The sequence below is a fragment of the Papio anubis genome, chromosome 17 (genome assembly GCF_008728515.1).
Source record: "Papio anubis isolate 15944 chromosome 17, Panubis1.0, whole genome shotgun sequence".
NCBI classification, from domain to species: Eukaryota; Metazoa; Chordata; class Mammalia; order Primates; family Cercopithecidae; genus Papio; species Papio anubis.
The window spans coordinates 55,926,729-55,954,075 of record NC_044992.1 but is presented as its reverse complement, the minus strand read 5'-3'; the positions used below and the strand labels follow the sequence as shown (position 1 = coordinate 55,954,075).

At 41.4% G+C, this 27,347-nt stretch overlaps 1 protein-coding gene across 1 annotated transcript; it reads left to right on the top strand.

The window, feature by feature from the left end:
* The first annotated feature begins 41 nt into the window (after positions 1-41).
* Positions 42-26,561, top strand: CCDC47 (coiled-coil domain containing 47). Its single transcript, XM_003913278.4, has 13 exons — positions 42-227; positions 5,449-5,731; positions 7,122-7,229; positions 7,743-7,917; positions 10,905-11,026; positions 11,278-11,343; positions 15,077-15,178; positions 15,297-15,407; positions 17,148-17,233; positions 18,859-18,917; positions 19,235-19,344; positions 19,556-19,723; positions 24,830-26,561. Exons 2-13 carry the CDS (start codon positions 5,468-5,470, stop codon positions 24,908-24,910), a joined length of 1,452 nt encoding a protein of 483 aa, XP_003913327.1. The 5' UTR covers positions 42-227; positions 5,449-5,467; the 3' UTR covers positions 24,911-26,561.
* Positions 26,562-27,347: the final 786 nt, after the last annotated feature.

Below are 27,347 nucleotides of genomic sequence, written 5' to 3'. Positions count from 1 at the left end.
GCACACTGCGCGCAGGCGCTGACGAGCCGCTCGCATTCTACGTAACGGACGGCGGAGGCTACGTGAAGAGAGGCGCGGCGTGCCTGAGCTACGGTTCTGGCTGTGTCCTAGAGGCATCCAGGGCAGTAAAACAGCTGCGATCGCGGAGGCTGCGGCCAGGCCGAGAGGCAGGCGGAGCAGGGGTGGCGGACGTAGGGCGCTGGGCCGGGTTTCGGCCTTGGCCACAGGTAAGGAGCGGGCCAGGACGCGCTTGTTGGCGGGGCCGGCCCAGGCCGAGCGGTGACTCCGAGTTGCTTGGCCTGTAGCCCGGTCCGGTTGAGATAATTGTAATGGTTTAGGGGAACTTTCCCACGGAGCTGTGAGCAAATGATAGCCAGAAGGGCAGAGTTAGAGGAAATGTACAGTGTGTGCCGCAGGATGACATTAGGATGTATTGATTCTCTTGGGTGGGGAGAAACTAGGCGAGGGGGTTTAATAGAAGCAAAAACCTCTGTGGCCAGTCTCCTCTGGAGGTTTCTAGCATGAAACGTGTTTGTATCCAACACGTATAAGGAGACAGAGGAAAGTCTGCATGATTTCCAGAATACTCGTTCTGGCCGTTGTCAGAAAGACCTAATCTAAAATGACAACAAGGAATAATGGCCTCACTCAGTCCCCTTCCCTCAAGTCTGGACTCAGTCGCTGAGGAACTATTGGATGAGCTTGCAGAAAATAATCAAACCAGACTTGTCAGTGCTTGTGTGAATTTTCCTTGGTCCTGTGTTGCTTGCTTCAGGAGTCATAGAGGCTGGGTGGCCTGGCAAGAACTTGTGCATTTGAGAACTGAGTTAACAGGTGCAGCAGAGACTTCTAAGGGGGAAGGCCAAGGTAAAAATGGCTTGGATGATTGTAACCTAAATAACCTCGAAGGATCTCCATTATAGTGCTGAGTTATCTCAGAAGTGTTTCTATGGTGTGAATATTCTAAGTGGAAATTCAATTTGAAATGATCAGATCTTTTGGTAGGCTGTTAATCGAGTTGGCTGTTCCAGTGTTAACTTTTAGTTACTTATATTTGAAAAAAAAAAGTTTTAAGAGTAGGATTTGAAAAGGAGGCCGGGCGCGGTGACTCACGGCTGTAATCCCTGCACTTTGGGAGGCCGAGGCGGGCGGATCACGACGAGGTCAGGAGATCGAGACCATCCTGACTAACACAGTGAAACCCCGTCTTTACTAAAAATACAAAAAAATTAGCCAGGCGTGGTGGTGGTGGGCGCCTGTAGTCCCAGCTACTTGGGAGGCTGAGGCAGGAGAATGGCGTGAACCCGGGAGGCGGAGCTTGCAGTGACCCGAGATCACACCACTACACTCCAACCTGGGCTACAGAGGAAGACTCTGCCTCAAAAAAACAAGTAAAATAAATATGAAGAAAAATAAAGACAAAATACCCACAATTCTACTATATAAGCTAACTACTATTTGTATGTAAATGTATGTTTTTCTAAACCAAATTTGTCCAACCCATGGCCTGCAGGCCGCATGTGACCCAGTACAGCTTTGAAAGTAGCCTAACACAAATTTGCAAACTTTGTTAAAACATTATGAGATATTTTTTAGCTTATCGACTATTATTAGTGTGTTTTATGTGTGGCCCAAGACAATTATTCTTCTTCCCGTGTGGCTCAGGGAAACCAAAAAATTGGACACCCCTGTTAAACTTTTTTGTTTTGTTTTTCTTTTTCTTTTTTTTTTTTTTGAGATGGAGTTTCACTCTTGTTGCCCAGGCTGGACTGCAATGGCACTGTCTCGGCTCACTACAACCTCCACCTCCTGATTCAAGCGATCCTCCTGCCTCAGTCTCCCAAGTAGCTGGGATTACAGGCGCCTGCCACCATGCCCGGCTAATTTTTGTATTTTTAGTAGAGATGAGTTTTCACCATGTTGGTCAGTCTGGCCTCAAACTCCTGACCTCAGGTGATCTGCCCACCTTGGCCTCCGAAAGTGCTGAGATTATAGGTGTGAGCCATCGCACCCAGCCAAACCTTTTTCTTTATGTGCATTTGCTTCTGAAACAATCTGGTTTTCACCTTCATTTGTAACTTTTTTTTTTTTTTTTTTTCATTTAGACAGGGCCTTGCTCTGTTGCCCAGGTTGTAGTGCAGTGGTGCAGTCATGGCTCACTGAAGCCTCAACCTCCTGGGCTCAGGTGATTCTCCCACCTCGGCCACTAGAATAGCCGGACTACAGGTGCACACCACCAGACTTGACTAATTTATTTATTTATTTTTGAGACAGAGTGTCCCTATGTTGCCCGGGCTAGAGTGCAGTGGTGCGATCTCAGCTCACAGCAACCTCTGCCTCCCAGGTTCAAGTGATTCTCATCAACCTCCCAAATAGTTGGGATTACAGGTGTGCGCTACCACGCTGGCTAATTTTTGAAATATTTTTAGTAGAGGCAGGGTTTTACCATGTTGGCCAGGCTCGTCTCTAATTCCTGACCTCAAGTGATCTGTCTACCTCGGCCTCCCAAACTGCTGGGATTATAGGAATGAGCGTGAGACTTAGCTAATTTAAAACATTTTTTTTGTAGAGAGGAAGTGTCACTATGTTGCCCAGACTGTGTAACCAATTTTTTAATTACTTTGAGGTTTTTTTTTTTTTTGAGACGGAGTCTCACTCTGTCGCCCAGGCTGGAGTGCAGTGGCCGGATCTCAGCTCACTGCAAGCTCCGCCTCCTGGGTTCACGCCATTCTCCTGCCTCAGCCTCCCGAGTAGCTGGGACTACAGGCGCCCGCCGCCTCACCCGGCTAGTTTTTTTGTATTTTTTAGTAGAGACAGGGTTTCACCGGGTTAGCCAGGATGGTCTCGATCTCCTGACCTCGTGATCCGCCCATCTCGGCCTCCCAAAGTGCTGGGATTACAGGCTTGAGCCACCGCGCCCGGCCTTACTTTGAGGTTTTTATTTTGTTATTTGTGTTTTGTTTTGAGGCATGTTTCACTGTTACCCAGGCTGGAATGCATTAGCATGATAACAGTTCACTGCAGCCTCGGCCTTGAGAGCTCAAGCGATTTTCTCACCTCATTCCTCGAGTAGCTGGGACTACAGGCACATGCCGCCAAACCCAGCTAATTTTTCTATTTTGTTTGTAGAGGTGGGTTTTTGCCATGTTGCCAAGGCTGGTCTCCAGCTCTTGTGCTCAAGCAATCCACTCTCCCCAATCTCCCACAGTGCTGGGATTACAGGGGAGAGCCACCACCCTGTATAACAATTTTTAATGGACAACAGTAGCTTTGGTTTTTATACATCCATAGTTTAATCAAAGAGTTTAACCAAATTTCACCATCATAAATAATATTGTAGCACATGTCCTTGAAACTGAATTCCTGTGCAAATTTATTTTCAATTCAGGAATTGTGCTTTATCTTTGCATAGTATCTACTGTGGCGATATGCTTTAGTGAAGGTACATTTAATTACAGTAGGATCATTGTGAAAAGCAGTGAATGCCAAAGGAGTTTTTGTATTACTTTTGCAATAATTGGTTAGCCTTTGATGATTATTGAATGCTTATATGTAACAAAAGTTCTGTTTTAGAAAGATGCTGGTGGTTTTTGGGGAGGAAAAGTAGGGAGTGGGGAGATCATTAAGACAATACCCTTTAGAATAATATGGTGGCTCTTCAGCAGGTGGGGGTAACTTGGATTGTAGTGGCTGTGGGAATCAAAGAAGGAAACACCAGGATTTGATGGCTGATAGATTTCAAGGGAAAAAGAAGGCAAAACATTAGATATCTTGTTCAACAAGCAAGACTGGAAAAAATGTGATTGATATTAATATACAAATAAGAAATTCAGATACCTGATGATTTTGAGATGACTATAGTCAGGGATAGGGTCAGCCTGAGGGGAGGCCTGTGAAGTAAGAATGGTCTTTATATTTTTTTAAAGTTTTTTTTTAAAAAGAAGAATATGCAGCAGAGACCAGTATGTACCCCATAAAGCCTAAATATTTACTATCTTACTAGATAACACGAAAAGTTTGTAGGACATCAAAACAGGTATGTCTTCAAGGTTACAGTGAGTTATGACATAGGGCTGATGTTTAGATGAGGGACAGGACCGAAAATACAGCCTAAATGGGTTTGATGGTTGAAATATACTTTTCAAATTTCAGCCCAAATGGTCTCCCCCATCTTTTTTTTTTGTGAAGCCTTACCTATTTGGTAAAATGGTTACATTGTCCTCTGTGTTTTCATATAATTGGGCACATATTTTGTCACAGATATGATATCATTATATTTGTTAATGCAGAAACTTTTTTCATATATTAGAAAACTTAATGTTCTTCAAAAAGCTATAAAATGATATATTCTATTCCATCATACACACTAGGAACAATTGGTTAGCAAAAAATTACTGCTTCTAAGCAAGTTATATGAAAGCACAGCCACCTACCTACATTTGAGAAGCAGCCTGAGAAGTGGTTCATAGCATGGATTCTGGAGGCAAAACTCCGGGATTAAATCACAGCTCTTTGTCACTTGGTAGTTGTACTACTCAGCATCTCTCTGCCCCATTTTCCTTATCAGTGAAATGGGGATGTTAATATTGCAGCTTTCCTAAGAGCGTTCTTATGAGGATTAAATTAGTTGCTTTTTGTAAAGTCTTTAGAACAGTGTCTAGCACGTAGTGATTTAAGTGTTTGCTCTTATGATAATTTGTTCATGCATGAACACAAATCAATCTAAGGGTGAATGGCCTTTTTATTCATGGATTATTCTTGTTACCACTAACAGATAAATAGCTACATCTTACTCCTTCATTTTTACCTCCTTCTCATTTTCTATAGAAAACTTTTTAATAGGCCCTCAAAAAATGCTTACTGAATACTCTGTGTCAATGGACAGAGAGTTTTAGAAAACCCAACCTAAAGAAATTAAATGACTTGGGCTGGGCGCAGTGGCTCACACCTGTAATCCCAGCACTTTGGGAGGCCACAGCAGGTGGATCACCCAGGAGTTCACAACCAGCCTGGCCAACATGGTGAAACCCCATCTCTACTAAAAATATGAAGGTTAGCCGGGTGTGGTGGTGCGTACCTATAATCCCAGCTACTTGGGAGGCTGAGGCAGGAGAATCGATTGAACCCAGAAGGCAGAGGTTGCAGTGAGCTGAGATCACACCATTGTGCTCCAGCCTGGGTGACAGGAGCAAAACTTCGTCTCAAAAAAAAAAAAAAAGAAATTAAATAAATGACTTGATGACTTGTTGAAGATTTTACAGATATCTAGTGCCAGGATCCAGACTAGAACCCAAGCCTCTTGAGTTGTTCTTTATATAATGTGATCTGAATCTAATAGTACTGAATAAGAGAAAAGCAGGAGAGGTTTATAGATTTTTACTATTTATAAAATCTGATCAGTATGTATAGAATGGCAATCCATTTTGGGGTTCTCTTTTTTTTTTTAAGCTTTTTTTCTCAAGGTGCAATGAAAGCCTTCCACACTTTCTGTGTTGTCCTTCTGGTGTTTGGGAGTGTCTCTGAAGCCAAGTTTGATGATTTTGAGGATGAGGAGGACATAGTAGAGTATGATGATAATGACTTCGCTGAATTTGAGGATGTCATGGAAGACTCTGTTACTGAATCTCCCCAACGGGTCATAACCACTGAAGATGATGAAGATGAGACCACTGTGGAGTTGGAAGGGCAGGATGAAAACCAAGAAGGAGATTTTGAAGATGCAGATACCCAGGTGAGGCTCTTTTTATTGCTTTCTTGGAAAAATTTGTAACTAGCACTTTTCCCAAACATTAAAATTAATCCTCATGGCCGGGTGTGGTGGCTCACGCCTGTAATCCCAGCACTTTGGGGGGCCAAGGCGGGCGGATCATGAGACCAGGAGATCAAGACCATCCTGGCTAACACGGTGAAACCCCATCTCTACTAAAAATACAAAAAAATCAGCCGGGCATGGTGGCGGGCGCCTGTAGTCCCAGCTACTGGAGAGGCTGAGGCAGGAGAATGGCGTGAACCCAGGAGGCAGAGCTTGCAGTGAGCCGAAATCGTGCCACTGCACTCCAGCCTGGGTGACAGAGCGATATTCCATCTCAAAAAAAAAAAAAAAAAATTAATACTCAGGCTCAGGAGACCTTTACTGTCTGGAATCTTCATTTTCATTCACTAGGTAGAACTCTTCTCAATGTTTTGTGGTAAGTTTCCACCTTTTACATTAACAGAATGAATTGTGTTCTTCTATTGAAACCCTAACTGGAGGAGGGGTTAGAGAATAGATACTGTTTGTGGATGAGAATTGTATTATTTAGAACTTTACAATTGGCTGGGCATGGTGGCTTATGCCTGTAATCCCAGCACTTTGGGAGGCCGAGGCGGGCAGATCACCTGAGATCAGGAGTTTGAGAGCAGCCTGGCCAACATGGTGAAATCCTGTCTTTACTGAAAATACAAAAATTAGCTGGGCGTGGTGGTGCGTGCCTGTAATGCCAGCTACTTGGGAGGCTGAGCCAGGAGAATCGCTGGAACCTGGGAGTTAAAGGTTGCAGTGAGCTGAGATCGAGCCACTGCACTTCAGCCTGGGTGACAGAGCAAGACCTTATCAAAAGAAAGAAAGAAAAAAAGAAAGAAAGAGAAAGAGAGGAGGAGAGAAGGAGAGAAAGAGAGAAAGAACTTTGCCATCAAAAGCATGGGGAGTCATCATTTTGGTGTTTTGGGTGCCCCCTAGCTTCATTGAGGTATAACTGACAAAAATTGTATATATTTAAGGTGCACAGCACAGAGTTTTGGTATACCTATACATATAATGTGAAGTGCTTACCACAATCAAGCTAATTAACATAGTTGCCTCCGTGTGTGTGTGTGGTGAGAATACTTAAGATCTAGTCTCTTAGTAGATTTCAAGTCTGTAATATATTAACTGTAGTCACCATGCTGTACATTAGGTCTCCAGAACTTTTTCATTTTAAGCTGAAATTTGTACCCAATTGTTTTGTTAAAAACATGTAACATCTGTGTTCTATGCTTGCTGCTTACACGTTCTGTTTTCCTCAACAAATGTTGCCAACAAAATGAGACACAGCTGCTGGTGACATTTGTAGAGGAAAACAGATGATGCCTCATTTTTGTAGGAGGGAGATACCGAGAGTGAACCATATGATGATGAAGAATTTGAAGGTTATGAAGACAAACCAGATACTTCTTCTAGCAAAAATAAAGACCCAATAACAATTGTTGATGTAGGTATCCAGGATTCTGAATTCCCAACTAAACAACAAAATGTCTTGTCATTAATCCCAGAAATAGAATTAATGATGTATAACTGGTGTTAATGCAATAGTGGGAACTGAGAAAGAGCTTGACATCAGTTCTTCTGATAAAAATCACCACCTACAGAAGCAACCCCTGTTTATCATTCTAGCACTTCTAGTTTTACTTATCAATGAATAAGTAAAATTTATTCCTTGGTGATGTACAGTACATTGAATTTATTTGGGGGATTAAGGACCAAGTGTAATACAAAGGGCTTTCCAGCTTTTCATCCCATTTGATTGTCCTTATATTTCCTTAAAGAATCTTTTATAAAGCTAGCCTAGAAAAGTAAAATGGACCTATTTTTCAAAGTATAACTATGTTCAATGACAGATATCTGAAGTATCCCTTCTGTTTATGGATTTTCTCATTCTTCCTCCCATGAGGTAGACTCCATTCAGTCTCAGCTAACATTTAATGGAATGATTTTGCTTTTTTAGGTTCCTGCACACCTCCAGAACAGCTGGGAGAGTTATTATCTAGAAATTTTGATGGTGACTGGTCTACTTGCTTATATCATGAATTACATCATTGGGAAGAATAAAAACAGTCGCCTTGCACAGGCCTGGTTTAACACTCATAGGGAGCTTTTGGAGAGCAACTTTACTTTAGTAGGTAAGTGAGGTCAATGTCAGCCCAGCTTCTTGCTTGAAAACAATCTGGTAAGGATGATGTATTCCCCTCAGTATAAGCATCTAACTGCTTTCATGGAATACCAAAGAGGGTGCATTGTTTTTTCTGTCAACGATTCCCCCTGCTCTTCTTTTTTTAATTTTAATTTTTAATTTTATATTATTATTATTATTGAGACACAGTCTTGCTCTGTCACCAGGCTGGAGTGCAGTGGCACAATCTCAGCTCACTGCAACCTCCACCTTCTGGGTTCAAGCGATTCTCCTGCCTCAGCCTGCTGAATAGCTGGGACTACAGGCGTGCGTCACCATGCTCCACTAATTTTTGTATTTTTAGTAGAGACGGGGTTTCACCATCTTGGCCTGCATGGTCTCGATCCCTTGACCTCATGGTCCACCCACCTCGGCCTCCCAGAGTGCAGGAATTACAGGCATGAGCCACCGCACCCAGTCTTTTTATTTTTATTTTTATTTTATTTATTTATTTTTTTTTGAGACGGGGTCTCGTTCTGTCACCCAGGCTGGAGTGCAGTGGCCGGATCTCAGCTCACTGCAAGCTCCGCCTCCTGGGTTCACGCCATTCTCCTGCCTCAGCCTCCCGAGTAGCTGGGACTACAGGCGCCCGCCACCTCGCCCGGCTAGTTTTTTGTATTTTTTTAGTAGAGACGGGGTTTCACCGGGTTCGCCAGGATGGTCTCGATCTCCTGACCTTGTGATCCGCCCGTCTCGGCCTCCCAAAGTGCTGGGATTACAGGCTTGAGCCACCGCGCCCGGCCCTATTTTTATTTTTTTGAGGTAAAGTCTCACTCTGTTACCCAGGCTTGTGTGCAGTGGTGTGATTACGGTTCACTGCAGCCTCGACCTCCCAGGTTCGAGAGACCCTTCCATCTTAGCCTTCTGAGTAGGCAGGACTATAGGCACATGCTACCACATCCAGCTAATTTTTGTATTTTTTTGTAGAGACAGAGTTTCATCATATTGTGCAAGCTGGTCTCGAACTCCTAGGCTCAAGCAATCTGCCTGCCTCGGCCTCCCAAATTGCTGGGATTACAGGTGTGAGCTACTGCATCCAGACTTGAGGATCCTGTTTTTTGGCTGGGTGCGGTGGCTCACACCTGTAATTCCAGTGCTTTGGGAGGCCAAGGTGGGAGGATTATTTGGGGCCAGGAGTTTAAGACCAGTCTGGGCAAAATAGTGAGACCTTGTCTCTACAAATAAAATAAAATAAAAATTGGCCGGTCACAGTGGTGTGCTTCTGTGGTCGCAGCTACTCGTGAGGCTGAAGTGGGAGAATTGAACTCAGGAGTTTGAGACTGCAGTGATACAGGATCATGCTCCTGCACTCCAGCCTGGGTGATAGAATGAGAGACCCTGTTTCTGAAAATAAGAATATATTGTATTTAATAATTTTCTTATCTTTCATGAGTCAGCAGTAAAATTGCTAAACAGCTTCTGATTAGAATAATGTAATAGATGTTTTCAAAACAAGTTGATAAAATTCTGACGGAAACCAAGAAAGTTTGACATTTTAGGTAGCTTGATAAATGCTTTCAATTCGTCTTTTAGAAACTGAAAGTCTCTCAAAATTCCCTTAGAATCTGGACACTTGAGTTTTTGATCCACTGCTGAAATATACACTGAAGGATTTCAAGGAACCTCTGTAGTTGTGCAATGTAGGGAATGAGGTGGACTAACCTCACATTCACCTATTTGGCATTTAGCACCTTATTTCTCTTTAATAGTAAGCGTGTATCCACCTGCTCTGCAACACACTAGTGTTTATATATTATGCTACATACTTTACATACAGTGTTTCTTTTTGTAACAGCACTGTCAGTTGGCTATAGTTGCTGTTTTCCTAAGGAGGAAACTGAAGGGCAGAAATGTTAAAAGTTATCTAAGCTATTACATTGCAACCAAGATATCAGAACTTATCTGTTTCCAAAGTCCACCCTGTCTCCACTGCACTGTAGTATTTCAGAGTATGTTTTGACCGGGAAATTCGGGGGGAAAAAAAAAGCAGCTTTGTCTCCTTCTACTTCCCCTTGCTTGTTTTCATTTGGTGTATCAGTCTGTTTTCCCTGGTGAGGTTGAGCAATTTGTTTTGTATACTTAATGAATTAAATGAAGAGAGAAAGTATTGGAATTTGAGCTTTTTTCTAGATTTAAAATACAACTCTTAATACTATTAGTAAGACCGAGTTATCATTTTGCATTGGAAAAGAAAGCTTGGTTAAAGTTAATTGGAGACATAGTGAGGAATTGCTGAGTAGTTTGTATTAACAGTATTTTTTATTTACTCCATAGGAGATTTTTTTTTCTTTAACTTTTGGCAGAGATATTTCAACTGCTTTTTTCCCTATTTTGTATGTACTCTGAGAGACTTATACTCCAAGCTGATCATCGTTAAACTGACAAACATGTGCTTAGAATCCATATTTCTTCTAATAGAAACAATAGTTTTAAAAGTAAAAGGAACAGTGCTAATCTATTTTAGTCCCTATCCAAACAGAGTTCTGTAAGACAGCAAAGTATTGCTACTCTGAAGCTATGATCATTTTGCGTTCAGGATAGAGGAACATGAGGTATTCGGCCTTGTTTTCTTTTTTTTTTCTTTTTTTTTTTTTTTTTTGAGATGGAGTTTCGCTCTGTCATCCAGGCTGGAGTGCAGTGATGCGATTTCAGCTCACTGCAACCTCCACCTGCTGGGTTCAAGCTATTCTCCTGCCTCAGCGTCCCGAGTAGCTGGAACTACAGGTACACGCCACCATGCCTGGCTAATTTTTTATAATTTTTTTTTTTATGTAAGAGACGGGGTTTCACCATGCTGGCCAGGCTGGTCTCAAACTCCTGACCTCGTGATCTACCCTCCTCAGCCTCCCAAAGTGCTGGGATTACAGGCGTGAGCCACCGCCCCCGGCCTGGCCTTGACATTTTCTGTTGAGTCACATTAAGTGGTTTTACCCCTAGGGGATGATGGAACTAACAAAGAAGCCACAAGCACAGGAAAACTGAACCAGGAGAATGAGCACATCTATAACCTATGGTGTTCTGGTCGAGTGTGCTGTGAGGGCATGCTTATCCAGCTGAGGGTAAGTAGGAAACTTCTTGTACGATATATATCTTCCCTTAATTTTGTCCAGCTGTGATTCCCAGCCCCCCAATTCAGCATCTTATCCCTTCATATTTGACTTAAAATGAGGTCTAAAAGTGATACTTATGCTAACTGGCAAATGTGTCGTAAAGTATATTTGATGAAGCATTTGATTCTCCTCCAAGGCCCTTTTTTTATACTAAGTAGGAGTTGCAATTGAATTTACTTGCTTCTCTCATTTTTTTTCAGTTCCTCAAGAGACAAGACTTACTGAATGTCCTGGCCCGGATGATGAGACCAGTGAGTGATCAAGTGGTATGTATTCTTCCCGCTGGTTTTCTCTGTACAGACCAAATTATTTTTTTTCTTTCTTCTTTTTTTTTCCTTTCTTTTTTTTTTGATGGCATCTCACCCTGTTGCTCAGGGTGGAGTGCAATGTCACGATCTTGGCTCACTGCAACCTCTGCCTCCCATGTTCAAGCAATTCTCCTGCCGCAGCCTCCCAAGTAGCTGAGATTACAGACGCCCACCACCACACCTGGCTAATTTTTGTGTTTTTAGTAGAGTCAGGATTTCACCATGTTGGCCAGGCTGGTCTCGAACTCCTGACCTCAAGTGATTCACCCACTTTGGTCTCCCAGAGTGCTGGGATTATAGATGTGAGCCATCACGCTTGGCCCAAACTGAATTATTTCCTAGAGCTTTTTCCATTTCTGTCTGGATTGTGTTTTTAGTTTCTGGCAATTTATGTCCCTTGACAAAAAAATGCACCCTTTTTCTCCTTGGACAGAGCATCACCTTCCACTCTGTGCAGTTGTCAGGGGGCCTTCATGGGCCTTTTGATGGGAAAGAGGTGATACTGTATCACCACACAGATCAATTGACTTAGCGTTGACGATAGAGGGCAAAGCAATTGTGACAGGTAGTGGCCCTCATGGGTAACTTGGCTCCTTGTATATGTTTTTATCTTTGGCAGAAAGCTGGGTTTCTTCTCAAATAAGTTTTGCTTCAAATAATACATTTCTGGCTGAATAAGCTCCAGTCATGATCTGAGGACCTTATGTTTGGTATATCTTCTTTCCTTTATTAAATCATTATGTTGGCCAGGCGCGGTGGCTCAAGCCTGTAATCCCAGCACTTTGGGAGGCCGAGACGGGTGGATCACGAGGTCAGGAGATCGAGACCATCCTGGCTAACACGGTGAAACCCCATCTCTACTAAAAAATACAAAAAACTAGCCGGGCGAGGCGGCAGGTGCCTGTAGTCCCAGTTACTCAAGAGGCTGAGGCAGGAGAATGGCGTGAACCCAGGAGGCGGAGCTTGCAGTGAGCTGAGATCCAGCCACTGCACTCCAGCCTGGGTGACAGAGTGAGACTCCATCTCAAAAAAAAAATAAATAAAATAAAATAAGATAAATCAGTATGTTTATCTGCAAATTGTGTCCTTTCTCACAAATACCACATTCCTTCTTTCTTCATTGTTTCTTTTTTTTTTTGAGACAGAGTCTTGTTCTGTTGCCAGGCTGGAGTGCAGTGGCGCAATCTCAGCTCACTGCAATCTCGGCCTCCTGGGTTCAAGCAACTCTTCTGCCTCAGCCTCCTGGGTAACTGGGACTACGGGCGCACACCACCACTGCCGGCCAATTTTTTGGTATTTTAGTAGAGACGGGGTTTCACCATGTTGGCCAGGATAGTCTCAATTTCCTGACCTCGTGATCCGCCTGCCTTGGCCTCCCAAAGTGCTGAGATTACAGGTGTGAGCCACCGCGCCTGGCCTCTTCATTCTTTTAACAAATAATTGTGCTGGCTCCCACTGCTACAAGAAACAAAAATATATAAGACAGTTTTTTCTTTTCTATAATAGAAAAAGAGAGATAGGTACGTATTTATGTGAAAGTATGACATAGTATTTGGGTTGTAAGTGTTTTGTTAGTAATGTAAATTAGGTACTTTGAAATGGTATTGGATTGAAAATAATATGTGTGTGTGTGTGTGTATATATATATATATATTTTTTTTTTTTTTGAGATGGAATCTCACTCTATCGCCTAGGCTGGAGTGCAATGGCTTGATCTCGGCTCACTGCAACCTCCACCTCCCGGGTTCCAGTGATTCTCCTGCCTCAGCCTCCCAAGTAGCTGGGATTACAGGCGCCTGCCACCACACCCAGCTAATTTTTGTATTTTTAGTAGAGACAGGGTTTCGCCATGTTGGTTAAGATGGTCTCGAACTCCTGACCTCAGGTGATCCACCCACCTCGGCCTCCCAAAGTGCTGGGATTGCAGGCAAGAGTCACCGCGCCCGGCCCCACTGTTATATTTTAAAGGTCTCATTTTTACTTGTAAACCTGTAATTTTATTTTAATTTTTCTAATATGGCCATGATGACTTAGTCCACTAAAATTTAGAGCCCTATCAGTTAATATTTCTGTCATCCTTTCTCCCACCAGCCACCGTCTTATGAGGAGGAAAGTTTGCTGTATCCTCAGCCATCTTTTTGTAGAAATTATTCTTTAAAAGCATTTTAATCATTTTCAGCTCTCTTTCTCTGTCTCTCTCCTTCTGCTAAGAGAAATTGCTTTAACAAATACGTGGCTCTTTATATTTTATTTGCCCCTTTTTAAAAATTCTGTTTAAGGTTTGCTTTGTGTAACTTCTCGTCAGTGATGGAAGAGCAGAAAACGTTTTCTTTTACAGCTGCCATCTTACCAGTTCTTTTCCTATATTAACGTTTTCCTTCTTCCATATACTAAAAATTATTTCACCCAAGCATTTAAAGATATAATTATTAATATAACAAATATATCATATCAGACTCTTTTTTTTTTTTTTTTTTTGAGACGGAGTCTCGCTCTGTCGCCCAGGCTGGAGTGCAGTGGTGCGATCTCAGCTCACTGCAAGCTCTGCCTCCCGGGTTCACGCCACTCTTCTGCCTCAGCCCCCGGAGTAGGTGGGACTACAGGCTCCCGCCACCACACCCTGCTAATTTTTTGTATTTTTAGTAGAGACGGGGTTTCATCGTGTTAGCCAGGATGGTCTCGATCTCCTGCTCTCGTGATCCGCCTGCCTCGGCCTCCCACATATCAAGACTCTTTTAGGCTTATAATGTTTTATCTTTCTGGCCCAGTCAGAGTACTAGTAACTGTTTACTTGTCTGGGCTGTTTTCCAACACAAACAGCCAATTCTCAGATTCTCTGGATACCAACTGGGTATCCCACAATTGAATTCAATAATAATTCTTTTTAATTTTGTAAATTTAAATTTTTTTTTTTCTAGGGACCGAGATTTGCTATGTTGCCCAGGCAGTTCATGAAGTCCTGGCCTTAAGTGATCCTCTCACCTGGGCCTCCCAAAGTGCTGGGATTACAGGCATGAGCCACTGTGCCCAGCCTCAATTCAATTCTGACCCTATCTACCTGGAGGTAGCTTCAAATCCTAGAGATTAAAGGGCTCAGCCCCACAAGACTGCCCTCTTCAGATGCATTCGAATGTCCCAGGTTACCCATACTGCCATCTGGACTTCTGACCAACTAACTATTAATCAGGGGTTCCTGTGACCTCCCCTCTCAACCAGTAATTTGTTAGATGGCTCATAGAACTTGAAAAGACACTTATATTTACTGGTTTATTATAAGGGGAATTGGGAACCACTGTCAACTGGGAACCACTGTCAACTGGGAACCACTCAGTTCCTAAAGGCCACCCTTCGGTCCTTACCATATGTCCCCCACCCCCAACTTTCCCATAAGCCCTTTCACATTTTGACTTTCTTCTTCAAGTAGGGCTATAGTTCCTTTTAAGGACTTGCTTGATTAGGTTGGGTACACCCAAGATAATGTCCCTTTTGGTTAATTCACAGTCAGCTGATTAGGGACCACCTGCCATAAAACAGTCTGATTATGGGGGTAATATTCCATCATATTTGCAAATCCCAATCACTTAAAGGGAGAGTATATGCATCAGCGGGGAGGGAATCTTAAGGGTCATTTAGAAATCTGCTTATCACAGAACCTAACAGGTGAATTTTTTTGTTTACATTTTTTTAAAAGCAAATAAAAGTAACCATGAATGATGAAGACATGGATACCTACGTATTTGCTGTTGGCACACGGAAAGCCTTGGTGCGGCTACAGAAAGAGATGCAGGATTTGGTATGTTAGGTTGCTCCAACTCAAATATATGTAGAACTGTGTCTCTTTAGCACACACATACACAGCTTCATCGCATAATAAAAGGTCATGTCTTACTTTCAATTACTTCTTCCTCTAGAGTGAGTTTTGTAGTGATAAACCTAAGTCTGGAGCAAAATATGGACTGCCAGACTCTTTGGCCATCCTGTCAGAGATGGGAGAAGTCACAGACGGAATGATGGATACAAAGGTAAATATAACAGAAGACATACATTTGCCAGGCCTTGGCATTTACAGGACACTCTTCCTAAAAGTTGCATTGTACAAGTTCATCATTTTATGTCAGTGTACTAGTTTTACATTCCTTTCTCACACAAATATTAAAATACCTTCTTTAAGCAATAAATTGGCTTGTCAAAAGGACAATTTGATCAGTCAACAAGTTCTCTAAATCAAGAGCAAATTGTTCCTGGGATTGCTAATGACTTTCAGGTTTTTTTAAAAAAGGAATATAACTTCTGATCTTTTTCATCATATCATTTGGTCTTTTTTTTTTTTTTTTTTGAGCTCCAGTTTGTGTAGGAGAAGAGGGATGTGTAGAGATTCCTCCTTCTTTGTTTTTAAAAAGATGTTGTCTTGAGATGTTGCCTAGGCTGGAGTGCAGTGGCTATTCATATGTGTGATCAGAACTCACTGCGGCATCAAACTTCTGGGCTCAAGTGTTCCTCCTGCCTCAGCAAGAGCCCACCATTGTGCCTGGCTGAGAGAGCCATTTCTTTCTATTGGTTGTGTAATGGTAACAGATCTTAGTATCATTAGAATACAGGATAATTCAGAGATGGTTATAAATGTAAGTTCAAGGTGACATGTTTATAAAGGATCCCCTGAAATTATTTTAGATCCCCTGAAATTATTTATCTTTATGCCTTCATTCTTGTTTCGAACGTTATTTTGAGAAATAGTTTTAGTTGCTCGATAAGAATCTTAATCATTGGTATGACTAAAAAGGAGTACGACTTTTTTTTTTTTCTTTTTCTTAGTAGAGATGGGGTTTCGCCATGTTGGCCAGGCTGGTCTGGAATTCCTGGCCTCAAGTGATCCACCCACCTTGGCCTCCTAAAGTGCTTGGATTATAGGCATGAGCCACTGCGCCCATCCTGGAGTACTACTTTAATTCTAAAGAGATTCCTTATCTTATTGAAATTTAATTTTTAAAAAGCTTTAGTCTTGTCCGCATGCTGTGGTTCACACTTGTAATCTCAGTACTTTGGATGGTGGAGGCAGGAGGATCACTTGAGTCCAGCGATTCAGGACTGGCCTGGACAACATAGTGAGACCCTGTCTCCACAATAAAAAAAATTAGCCAGGTGTGGTGGTGTGTTCCTTTAGTCCCAGCTACTCAGGAGACTGAGGCAGGAAGATCACTTGAGCCCAGGAGATTAAGGCTGTGGTAAGCTATGATTGCGCCACTGCACTCCAGCCTGGGCAAGAGAACAAGACCCTGTCTCAATAAATAAATAAATAAATAAAAAACAATTAACATGCTTTGGTCTTAATGAATGACATTGTACAAAAGTAAGGATTGAAGGGTGAATTTCTTTTTTTTTTTGTTTTGTTTTTGTTTTTGAGACAGTCTTGCTCTGTCTCCCAGACTGGAGTACAGTGGCGTGGTCTCTGCTCACAGCAACCTCCACCTCCCGGATTCAGACGCTCCTCGTGCTTCAGCCTCTTGGATAACTGGGGTTACAGGCACATGCCACCATGCCCGGCTAATTTTTTTGTATTTTTAGTAGAGATAGGGTTTCACTATGTTGGCCAGGCTGATCTCGAATTCTCAAACTCCTTGCCTCAGGTGATCCACCTGCCTCCCAAAGTGTGGGGATTACTGGTGTGAGCCACTGTACCCAGTCTCAAAGAGTGAATTTCTTTATGAAAAAAAGGGAAATGCATTAAACCCTGCTTTTAAAAAATATTATTTTCTTTTTTTCAGATGGTTCACTTTCTTACACACTATGCTGACAAGATTGAATCCGTTCATTTTTCAGACCAGTTTTCTGGTCCAAAAATTATGCAAGAGTACGTATAAGATAAAATTGTTGAAATTAATTTTCCTCACTAGCTTTCTGTGTTGAAACACCTGTAAGGTGCTTCTGCAATATCCCTTACCAAATGTGTGAAGGAAGTTGATGACAGGCCTCCATGTTTTCCTTTGCTTTGACTGCATGCATCATGAGAGGTCATTGTAAACCTATGGAAGAGAAATGAGCCTCCCCTGTCCCAGTTTGTATGTGTCTCTGCATGTTTGCACCACTGACTCAGTGAGGTGGTTGGGAATCTTACAGAATGGCTGGTACTAATAAAATGCAGTGGGTTTTTGTTTTTGTTTTTTTGAGACGCTGTCTCGCTCTGTCGCCTAGGCTGGAGTGCAGTGGCGCAATCTTTGTTCACTGCACCCTCCGTCTCCCGGGTTCAAGCGATTCTCCTGCCTCAGCCTCCTGAGTAGCTGGGATTACAGGCTCGCACCACCACGCTCGACTAATTTTTGTATTTTTAGTAGAGACGGAGTTTCACTATGTTGGTCAGGCTGGTCTTGAACTCCTGACCTCGTGATCCACCTGCCTTGGCCTCCCAAAGTGATGGAATTATAAACGTGAGCCACCATGCCCCAGTCCATAGGTTCTTTTTTTTGTGATGATAATTTGTGTGTGATGTTTGACTTATGTCTGATTGCAAATCTGTGTGTTTTGTAATTTATGGCCTTTTCTGGCTTCCCTCTTTGAATAGTTAGGTGATTGTTTCCTTTCCTAACATAGATGCCCACAATGCCCATAAGATTTCTAGCTTTATAGTAATACTGTTCAGGAGTACATACTCAGGACTTGGATTTGTTCTTTGAATTCACAGCCTGTCTCAGGAGAGCTTATTTATTTACCTTTATCCTTGGTTTGAAACTGGTTCTGACTAAATTTTTAGTTAAAGACTACCCTCTGATAGGCTGTGGAGTTGAGCACAATTCAAGTTAATCTGGATTTTAGTTGTGTACTAAGATTACTCAGGTCCTTATGCCTCTAGATAGTGCTGCATCATCCTTGTCTTGCTCAACTCAATGGCACTGAGGACAATGTTTCACATTGTAGCATTCATTGTGCCTTTTAAATATGGGATGGAGGGCAATCAATAGTCAAAGGATTGATACAGGCAGAGATTACAAAGGAATCTTCAGTGACAGAACTAAATTATATATGCTATAGTAGATTATCCCTAAATTTATTCTGAGCCTAACTCAAAAGTAAGATAATAAGATATCTTGCTATAGGAAGATAGGAGTTGGAAATAAAACATAAAAATCCATCAAAATAAGCAAAAATGTTATCTAAAATATGGGCCTCATACTTAAATATAGGCTCATTTCTGGCTCCCCAGGTGAGATGGAATATACCCTTGCCTGGAGGGAACATCACTGGAGGTGTTCAAGTATAGGATAAAGATCACTTGAGAATGCATCCATCAGATAGACGAGTGGACCAGATGACCTGTAAAGCTCCTGCGGGCTCTGAGATTATATTTGACTTGGGGATGCCAAGCCAAATACTGTGCTGATTATGTGCAGGTATCTGTTCATCTAAGTGTATTGGGTGAGTTGTGTACATGGAAAACATCTTTCTTGTATTCCTTCTTAATTGTCTTTTCTTTTGTGACAGGGAAGGTCAGCCTTTAAAGCTACCTGACACTAAGAGGACACTATTGTTTACATTTAATGGTAAGTATTCTGGGTCCTTTCTGGGTTCTTAGTCTTCTCTGAGATGACCTTAAGGAGAGTATTGTTTCCTCCTAAATGATAACTTTAAAACTACATCAAAACTATAACCCTATGCTTGCTTACTGATTTCCAGATTTCTTCAAGAAGAAATTACCTTTTATATATTTTAATTTATATTTTCTGCTGCATTTTAACTGCCTAAGAAACTTAGAGAAATGAGTCTGTTAAGATTAAAAAAAAAAAAAAAAAAGAGTTGGGTGGCCTGGAAATATTAATGCTACCATTAACTCAGTAGGAAAAATGGCTTTGTTTTCCAGTGCCTGGCTCAGGTAACACTTACCCAAAGGATATGGAGGCACTGCTACCCCTGATGAACATGGTGATTTATTCTATTGATAAAGCCAAAAAGTTCCGACTCAACAGAGAAGTAAGACCCAATGCCTATATTATATAAATTGGCACCTTTTTTTGTTGCTTCTCAAGGGGAGGGCAGCTATCAATGATTTCAGTGACTGAATCTTTGCTGGTTGATTTAGAAGTGCCAAATGGGAGTAATTTTATGAAAGAATGCTAAATGGGATTTTGCTGCTGTTGACTAGAAGTGGATTTCTTATGAAACACTTTGTTTCTTGGGGAAGGGCAAACAAAAAGCAGATAAGAACCGTGCCCGAGTAGAAGAGAACTTCTTGAAACTGACACATGTGCAAAGACAGGAAGCAGCACAGTCTCGGCGGGAGGAGAAAAAAAGAGCAGAGAAGGAGCGAATCATGAATGAGGAAGATCCTGAGAAACAGCGCAGGCTGGAGGTTAGACAAACTTGTCTTATCACTGGGGTAAAACTACGATTTGTAAGGATGCCTGCTTGTGTTCTATTGGTTGTTAAAGTAATCTTTGTAGGCTAAAAGTTTAGCATTTTCTAAACATTTGGGACATTATGTCAATTGATAACACTATAAAGAAGAATAAATAATCCTTCCTGTTCAAGCCGTGCCACACTGAGTCTGTGAACATGAAAAATTATCAGTATTATCCTGTTCCTCCAGCACAGTTTCATTTTGAAAATTCCCTTATCAGTTTTCAAGCCAAACACTTTGGTGGAAAAAAATTAGAAATTTTAATAGAAGGCAGCACATGTGCCCTATTATCTAAATAAACTTGTTATGTAAAATTTAAAATCTGATTATAGAATTAGAGATTTCCAGTATTTTTGTTTGTATTTTTGTTTTCTGTTTTTTACCTAACTAGAATCTCAAACTCAAAAGCTTTTTGGGTATAGTACGTTATATTTGAAAGCTCAGTATGATCTGATGTGTTTCTGAAATAAGATGCCATAGTTCAGCTCTAAATTTTTTTTTTTTTTTTTTGAGATGGAGTCTCGCTCTGTCACCCAGGCTGGAGTGCAACGGTGCAGTATTGGCTCACTGCAATCTCTACCTCCTGGGTTCAAGCCATTCTCCTGCCTCAGCCTCCCAAGTAGCTGGGACTACAGGTGTGCGCCACTCAGCTCTAAAATTTTAGACCTTGTAAATGCTGGTCAAAAAAGAGAACAAGGCCAGGTGCAGTGGCTCACACTTGTAATCCCAGTACTTTGGAAGGCTAAGGCAAGCAGATTGCTTGAGCCCTGGAGTTCAAAACAAGCCTGGGCAACATCATGAGACCTTGTCTCTACTAGTAAAAAAAAAATTAGCTGTGCATAGTGGTGCACACCTGTAGTCCCAACTACTTGGGAGACTGAGGTGAAAGGATTACTTGAACCTGGGAGATTGAGGCTGCAGTGAGCTATGATCACACCACTGCACTCTAGCCTGGGCAGTCAAAAAAAGAGAGGGAGAGGACGGGCCGGGCGTGGTGGCTCACACCTGTAATTCCAGCACTTTGGGAGGCCGAGGCAGGCAGATCATGAGGTCAGGAGTTTGAGACCAGCCTGACCAACATGCTGAAACCCTGTCTCTACTAAAAACAAAAAAAATTAGCCCAGCATGGTGGTGTGCTCCTGTAATCCCACCTACTCAGGAGGCTGATACAGGAGAATTACTTGAACCCGAGAGGCAGAGGTTGCAGTGAGCAGGGATCAAGCCACTGCACTCCAGGCTGGGTGACAGAGGGAGACCCCGTCTCAAAAAGAAAAAAGAGGGAGAGGACAAAGTTCTGGAAGATGTGAATTTTAATGAGAATAATCTTGAGATAATTGAAGAATATTCTTAGGAGTAAAGGGGTCATGTGTCCAAGAAAATGTGAGCTGCTATGCGGGCTTGCATTTGACAGTGGTGTCATTAATGCTGTTGAGTGAAATGCCCAGGATACTGCAGGCCTGTCATCATCATCTTACCCCTTTAATCATGTTTTTGTTTTATTTGGCTTGGTTTAGTGATAGATATTTTCCCCCCGAAAATGTAGCTCTGTGTTTATGCAGTCTTCTTTATAAATAAATACGGCTTTTTAAGGTGTACGTGTGAAGAATCTACAAAGGAATCAATAGGTAATGCCTTTCATTTTTCTATAAAAAAGGAAGTTCTACATTTCTTTCTAAGGTTTGAAACTATAATGAGTTAAAGGAAGAGGGGGCCTGAAACTTAACTTGAGTCAGATTGTAAACTTCTTATAGATGTAAATCATTTAATTTTTTTGAACTACCACTTTATAGTATTTGGTCTGGGTACCTTGTAAAAAGATCTGGTGAACTCAATAGAACAACCCACCCAACCCCTTCTACCAGTGTATGGTATGAAAGCTCCTTTTTTTCTTTTAATTTATTTTTATTTTTATTTTTGAGACAGGGTCTTGCTCTGTTGCCCAGGCTGGAGTATAGTGGCACAATCGTAGCTCGCTGCAGCTTCAAACTCCTGGGCTCCAGCCATCCTCCCATCTCAGCCTCCCAGTATGCTGGAAATACAGGTGTGAACCACTGTGCCCAGCCAGAGAGCTCCTTTTTACTCACATCTTTTCAAAAACTAGTTATTAATTTTTTTTTTTTTTTGAGACAGAGTCTCGCTCTTTCACCAGGCTGGAGTGCAGTGGCACCATCTCAGCTCACTGCAGCCTCCGCCTTCCAGGGTCAAGCGATTCTCCTGCCTCAGCTTCCCTAGTAGCTGGGACTACAGGTGCCTGCCACCACACCCAGCTAATTTTTGTATTTTTAGTAGACATGGGGTTTCACCATATTGGTCAGGATGGTTTCGATCTCTTGACTTCGTGATCCGCCCGCCTCAGCCTCCCAAAGTGCTGGGATTACAGGCGTGAGCCACCATGCCAGGCCCTTTTTTTTTTTTTTTTTTTTCCTGATTCTGGTAGTGGCGAAATGGTATCCCCCTTGTTTTGTATTTTTTGAATTTTTTTTTTTTTTTCAGACATACTCTTGCTGTGTTGCCCAGGGGGAGTGCAGTGGCGTGATCTCAGCTCACTGCAACCTCTGCCTCCCGGTTTCAAGCGATTCTCTTGTCTCAGCTGGGAATACAGGCACCTGCCACCATGCCTGGCTAATTTTTGTGTTTTTTTAGTAGAGATGGGGTTTCACCATCTTGGTCAGGCTGGTCTCAAACTCCTGACCTTAGGTGATCCACCCGCCTCGGCCTCCCAAAATGCTGGGATTACAGGCGTGAGCCACTGTGCCCAGCTATTTTTTGAATTATTATTGAAGTTGAACATTTTTCACATGTATTGACTTAAATATCTCTCAAATGTGCTAGCATAAATATATTTATCTTTTTTTTTTTTTTTTTTTTTTTTTTTTGAGACAAACTCACTCTATCACTCAGGCTGGAGTGCAGTGGCACAATCTTAGCTCACTGCACCCTCCGCCTCCCAGGTTCAAGTGATTCTCGTGCCTCAGCCTCCCAAGTGGCTGGGATGATGGGTGCCCACCACCACACCCGGCTAATTTTTGTATTTTTAGTAGAGATGAGGTTTCACCATATTGGCCAGGCTGATCTCGAACTCCTGATCTCTCAAGTAATCCACCCACCTCAGCCTCCCAAAGAGTAGGCGAGGTTTCACCACATTGGCCAGGCTGGTCTCGAACTCCTGATCTCTCAAGTAGCCCACCAGCTTCAGCCACTGCACCCGGCCAATATTTCTTACATGATACTGTATTCTGTGTATCGTTGGTTTTACACGTCTGTGTAATATGTAATATGGGAGATAGGGATGGGTAGTGCTGGGAAAAGAATGAATGTGGTGAAGGTAGGGGTTGGAACAATGGGAAGAGGACATTGGGATTGAACCTGGGAGGTGGAGGTTGCAGTGAGTCGGGATTGTGCCATTGCACTCCAGCCTGGGCGATAGAGTGAGTTTGTCTCAAAAAAAAAAAAAAAAAAAAAAAAGATATATTTATGCTAGCACATTTGAGAGATATTTAAGTCAATACATGTGAAAAATGTTCAATTTCAATAATAATTCAAAAACAGGGAAAATCCACCTCAAAAAAAAAAGAAAAGAAAAGAAACCTAAGACAGGCTGGGCGCAGTGGCTCATGCCTATAAATCCTAACATTTTGGGAGGCCGAGGCAGGTGGATCACTTGAGGTCAGGAGTTCAAGACGAACCTGGCCAATATGGTGAAACTCCATCTCTACTAAGAATATAAAAATTAGCCAGGTGTGGTGGCACACACCTGTAATCCCACCTACTTGGGAGGCTGAGGCAGGAGAGTCATCCTGGGCAACAGAGCAAGACTGTATCTAAAAGGAAAAAAAAAACCTGGCCAGGCACTTTGGCTCACACCTGTAATCCCAGCACTTTGGGAGGCCATAGTGGGTGAATTGCTTGAGGTCAGGAGTTTGAGACCAGCCTGGCCAACATGGTGAAACCCCGTCTCTGCTAAAAGTACAAAAATTAGTTGGGTGTGGTGGCACGTGCCTGTAATTCCAGCTACTTGGGAGGCTAATGCAGGAGAATGGCTTGAACCCAGAAGGCGGGGAGGCTGCCATGACCCGAGATTATGCCACTGCACTCCAGCCTGGGTGACAGAACAAGACCCTATCTCAAAAAAATAAAGAAAAAACCTAAGACAGTCAATAGTTCCCAAACCAGGAATTTACAAATCACCCTTTGAAACCTAATTTGTTCCACTATGAAGAACTCTATATGCTTTGTGCTTCTTCTTTTCTTCTTCCCTCTTTTCTCCATCCTGTACCAGCTGAGGAGTATATCTCTGAGTACATTTTTACCCCAGTACCCTAAAAATGTGAAGTTTGAGATTGTAGCTGAAATAAACTTTAATCAAGTGTGACCGCTAGTGGCCAACAGTGAAGTCATACTTTGACTTGACCTCTGAGGCTTCTCTCAGTCCACATAGTAATAATCTGAACCTTCTTCCTCTTCTATATAACTTCCTAATTCCTAAATAAAAATATGATAAATTTGATGATTTTTATCACATTTGATAAACAGGATAAAAATATGATAATGTCCCAAATAGAGCATTATGAATTTAAGTATTGTATGCAGATATGCTGTCTGTGCTAATAAGAAATTTGCAATGAATAACCTGATGGAACAAGATTCTTAAAATTCATTGAGCTGAAGTAGAATGTGTCTTTTGGCAGTTATACATTTATGATATAATCCCATCATGAATGGTATGGTGAACATCAGGCTAAGTGTTTCCTGGGTACAGAAAAAAAATCAAACCAGAATAACAAAGCCTAGTTAATTGTAGTAGTTTCTAAACTGAGATTTTCGTTTACCTTTGCTTCATTTGAAGTTTATTTAATTTGCATTCACTAATGTAGATACTGGCAATTATTTTTATAACTATCTTTTAGAATGTTATTTATGGTGCAAGCTTAAGTTTTTGAATAATACTATAGGCAGTATTCTGATTTGGATTTTTTTTTAAGATATGTTTCGAGCTTAATTTGAATTCTCTCGTCCCCGCTCCCTTCTCTTTTTATTTGTTATGCCTTCTTTCTCTAGGAAGCTGCATTGAGGCGTGAGCAAAAGAAGTTGGAAAAGAAGCAAATGAAAATGAAACAAATCAAAGTGAAAGCCATGTAAAGCCATCCCAGAGATTTGAGTTCTGATGCCACCTGTAAGCTCTGAATTCATAGGAAACATGAAAAACGCTAGTCCATTTCTCAACCTTAAATTTCAGACAGTCTTGGGCAACTGAGAAATCCTTATTTCATCATCTACTCTGTTTGGGGTTTGGAGTTTTACAGAGGTTGTAGATAACCTTGAAAGGGCTCTGTTTCAAGAATTTGTTTTCCAGATAATCAAATTATTTTGATTAGTTTATAAAAGGAATGATCTATGAAATCTGTGTTTTTAAGTATTTTAAAAATTATAATACGAATCATCAGTGCTTTTAGTACTTCAGCGTTTGAAGAAATACCATGAAATTTATAGGTAGATAACCAGATTGTTGCTTTTTGTTTAAACCAAGCAGTTGAAATGGCTATAAAGACTGACTCTAAAACAAGATTCTGCAAATAATGATTGGAATTGCACAATAAACATTGCTTGATGTTTTCTTGTATGTCTACATTAAACTTAAGAAAAAGTAAAAATTAGAACACTGTATGTGGTAATGAAATTTCAGGGACCCAGAACATAATGTAGTGTATGTTTTTAGGTGGGAGATGCTGATAACAGAATTAATAGGAAGTCCGTAGGCAGTAGGATACTGACATGTACATGGAAAATTCCAGGGACGGGAATTTCTAGGGATAGGAGCATCGTTTTTTCCTTACCTGATGCCACAAACCAGTGACAACGTGAATGCTGTATTTTAAGTGGTTGTATGTTTATTTTTTTGAGTAACAAATGCATGAAAAATTAATGCTTCACCTAGGTAAGATCATTGGTCTACGTGAAGTCACAAATGTTTTTTCCTTCTTGGTTGCTGCAGCCTGGTGGATGTTCATGGAGAAGCTCTGTTCTCTGTATTATGGCTGTGTGCCTTTGCTTCTCCCTCTGCTTTTATTTTTTCCATAGTTGAGGCTGGGTGTGTTCTTTCAAAGAGATGGCCATGAATATGTATAAGTATACTTTTGAAAATGAGCTTTCCTAAACTATTGAGAGTTCTTCCCGCCTCTTGCCGAAGCAACTCTTGCAGGAGAGGCCCATGTATCTGCACGAGCACTTCGCTTGTTCAGATGTCTGCATTTTATAAATGCTTCTTACTAAGAAAGCATTTTTTAGGTCATTGCTTGTACCAGGTAATTTTTGCCGGGGATGGGTAAGGGTTGGGTTTTCTGGTGGGAGTGGGGTGGTGGGTATTTTTTGTTCATGCTTTAGTGCAGGCCTGTTCTGAGGCAATAACAACAAGTTGCTGTGAAAACAGCATGTGCTGCTGCCTTTGTAACTGCATGGAAACTTTTCACATGGGTTTTTCTCCAGGTTAATACAGAAATATGTAAACTGAGAGATGCAAATGTAATATTTTTAACAGTTCACGAAGTTAAGTTATTAAAATAACAAAAATAACATAAAACTTAATTACTTTAATATTATATAATTGTAGTATTAGCCTTGTTTTACAAACCTTTAAAATACATTTTAGAAATCAAAGTTGATAGTCTTAGTTATCTTTTGAGTAAGAAAAGCTTTCCTAAAGTCCCATATGTTTGGACCATGGCAGCTAATTTTGTAATTTAAGCATTCATATGAACTACCTATGGACATATATTAAAGTGATTGACAAAATCTCAGCGTGCCGCCTTGACTTTCTGGAGTTATCCTACAAGAGTATAAGCTCAGAGGAAAGTTATTTCTGTTCAATAAAAGTCAGCACTGAAGTGCTTTTCTTTCAAAAGAGTTAATCTGAATATTGCTTTTGTTGTTACCAGTCATTTTTAAAACATTTTATATTTTTAGAGCCCCATATGTTATTTATGGGCTCCTCCCTGCAGTCCACTTCTTGAGTTAAGACTCCATTAGCTCTCCTGTGAATGCGAGGACAAAGAGAGGAGGATGTTGTTTAGTGTCACACACTGGAAAACCACTAAGTCTCCAATCTCGTTTGCATTGCCTGGATGTTTAGCAATGCCAAAATAAGTACTGGACTGTAAGACAAAGACCTGGCTTTTAGTGCCAGCAGAACTAATTACTAATCCTTTGACTTTGGGCAAGTTATTAACCTAATGTGAAGTGAGGACACTAACTATATGCTCTGCCTACTTCACAGGTAGTTGAACACTAAGAGATAATATTATATATGTAAGATTGTTTTGTAAACTGTTTAAGCACTTTGCAAGTATAAGGCATCATCTAGGACTGGTCTCCAAGTGATGCATTCTTGCTTACTCTTTTGCTTTTCTTTCTCCCAATGGAAACCAAGCAGATTCTTTCAGAGTTCTTTATCTGCAAAAATTGATAGGGTATTTTTTGAGGAAGAGGGGAGTAGCTTATGATTCTGTTTCCTTAGTAATAGGAAACCTTTCCCTGTAAAGACCAGATATGAAACTCCTTTTTTTTTTTTTTTTTTTTTTTT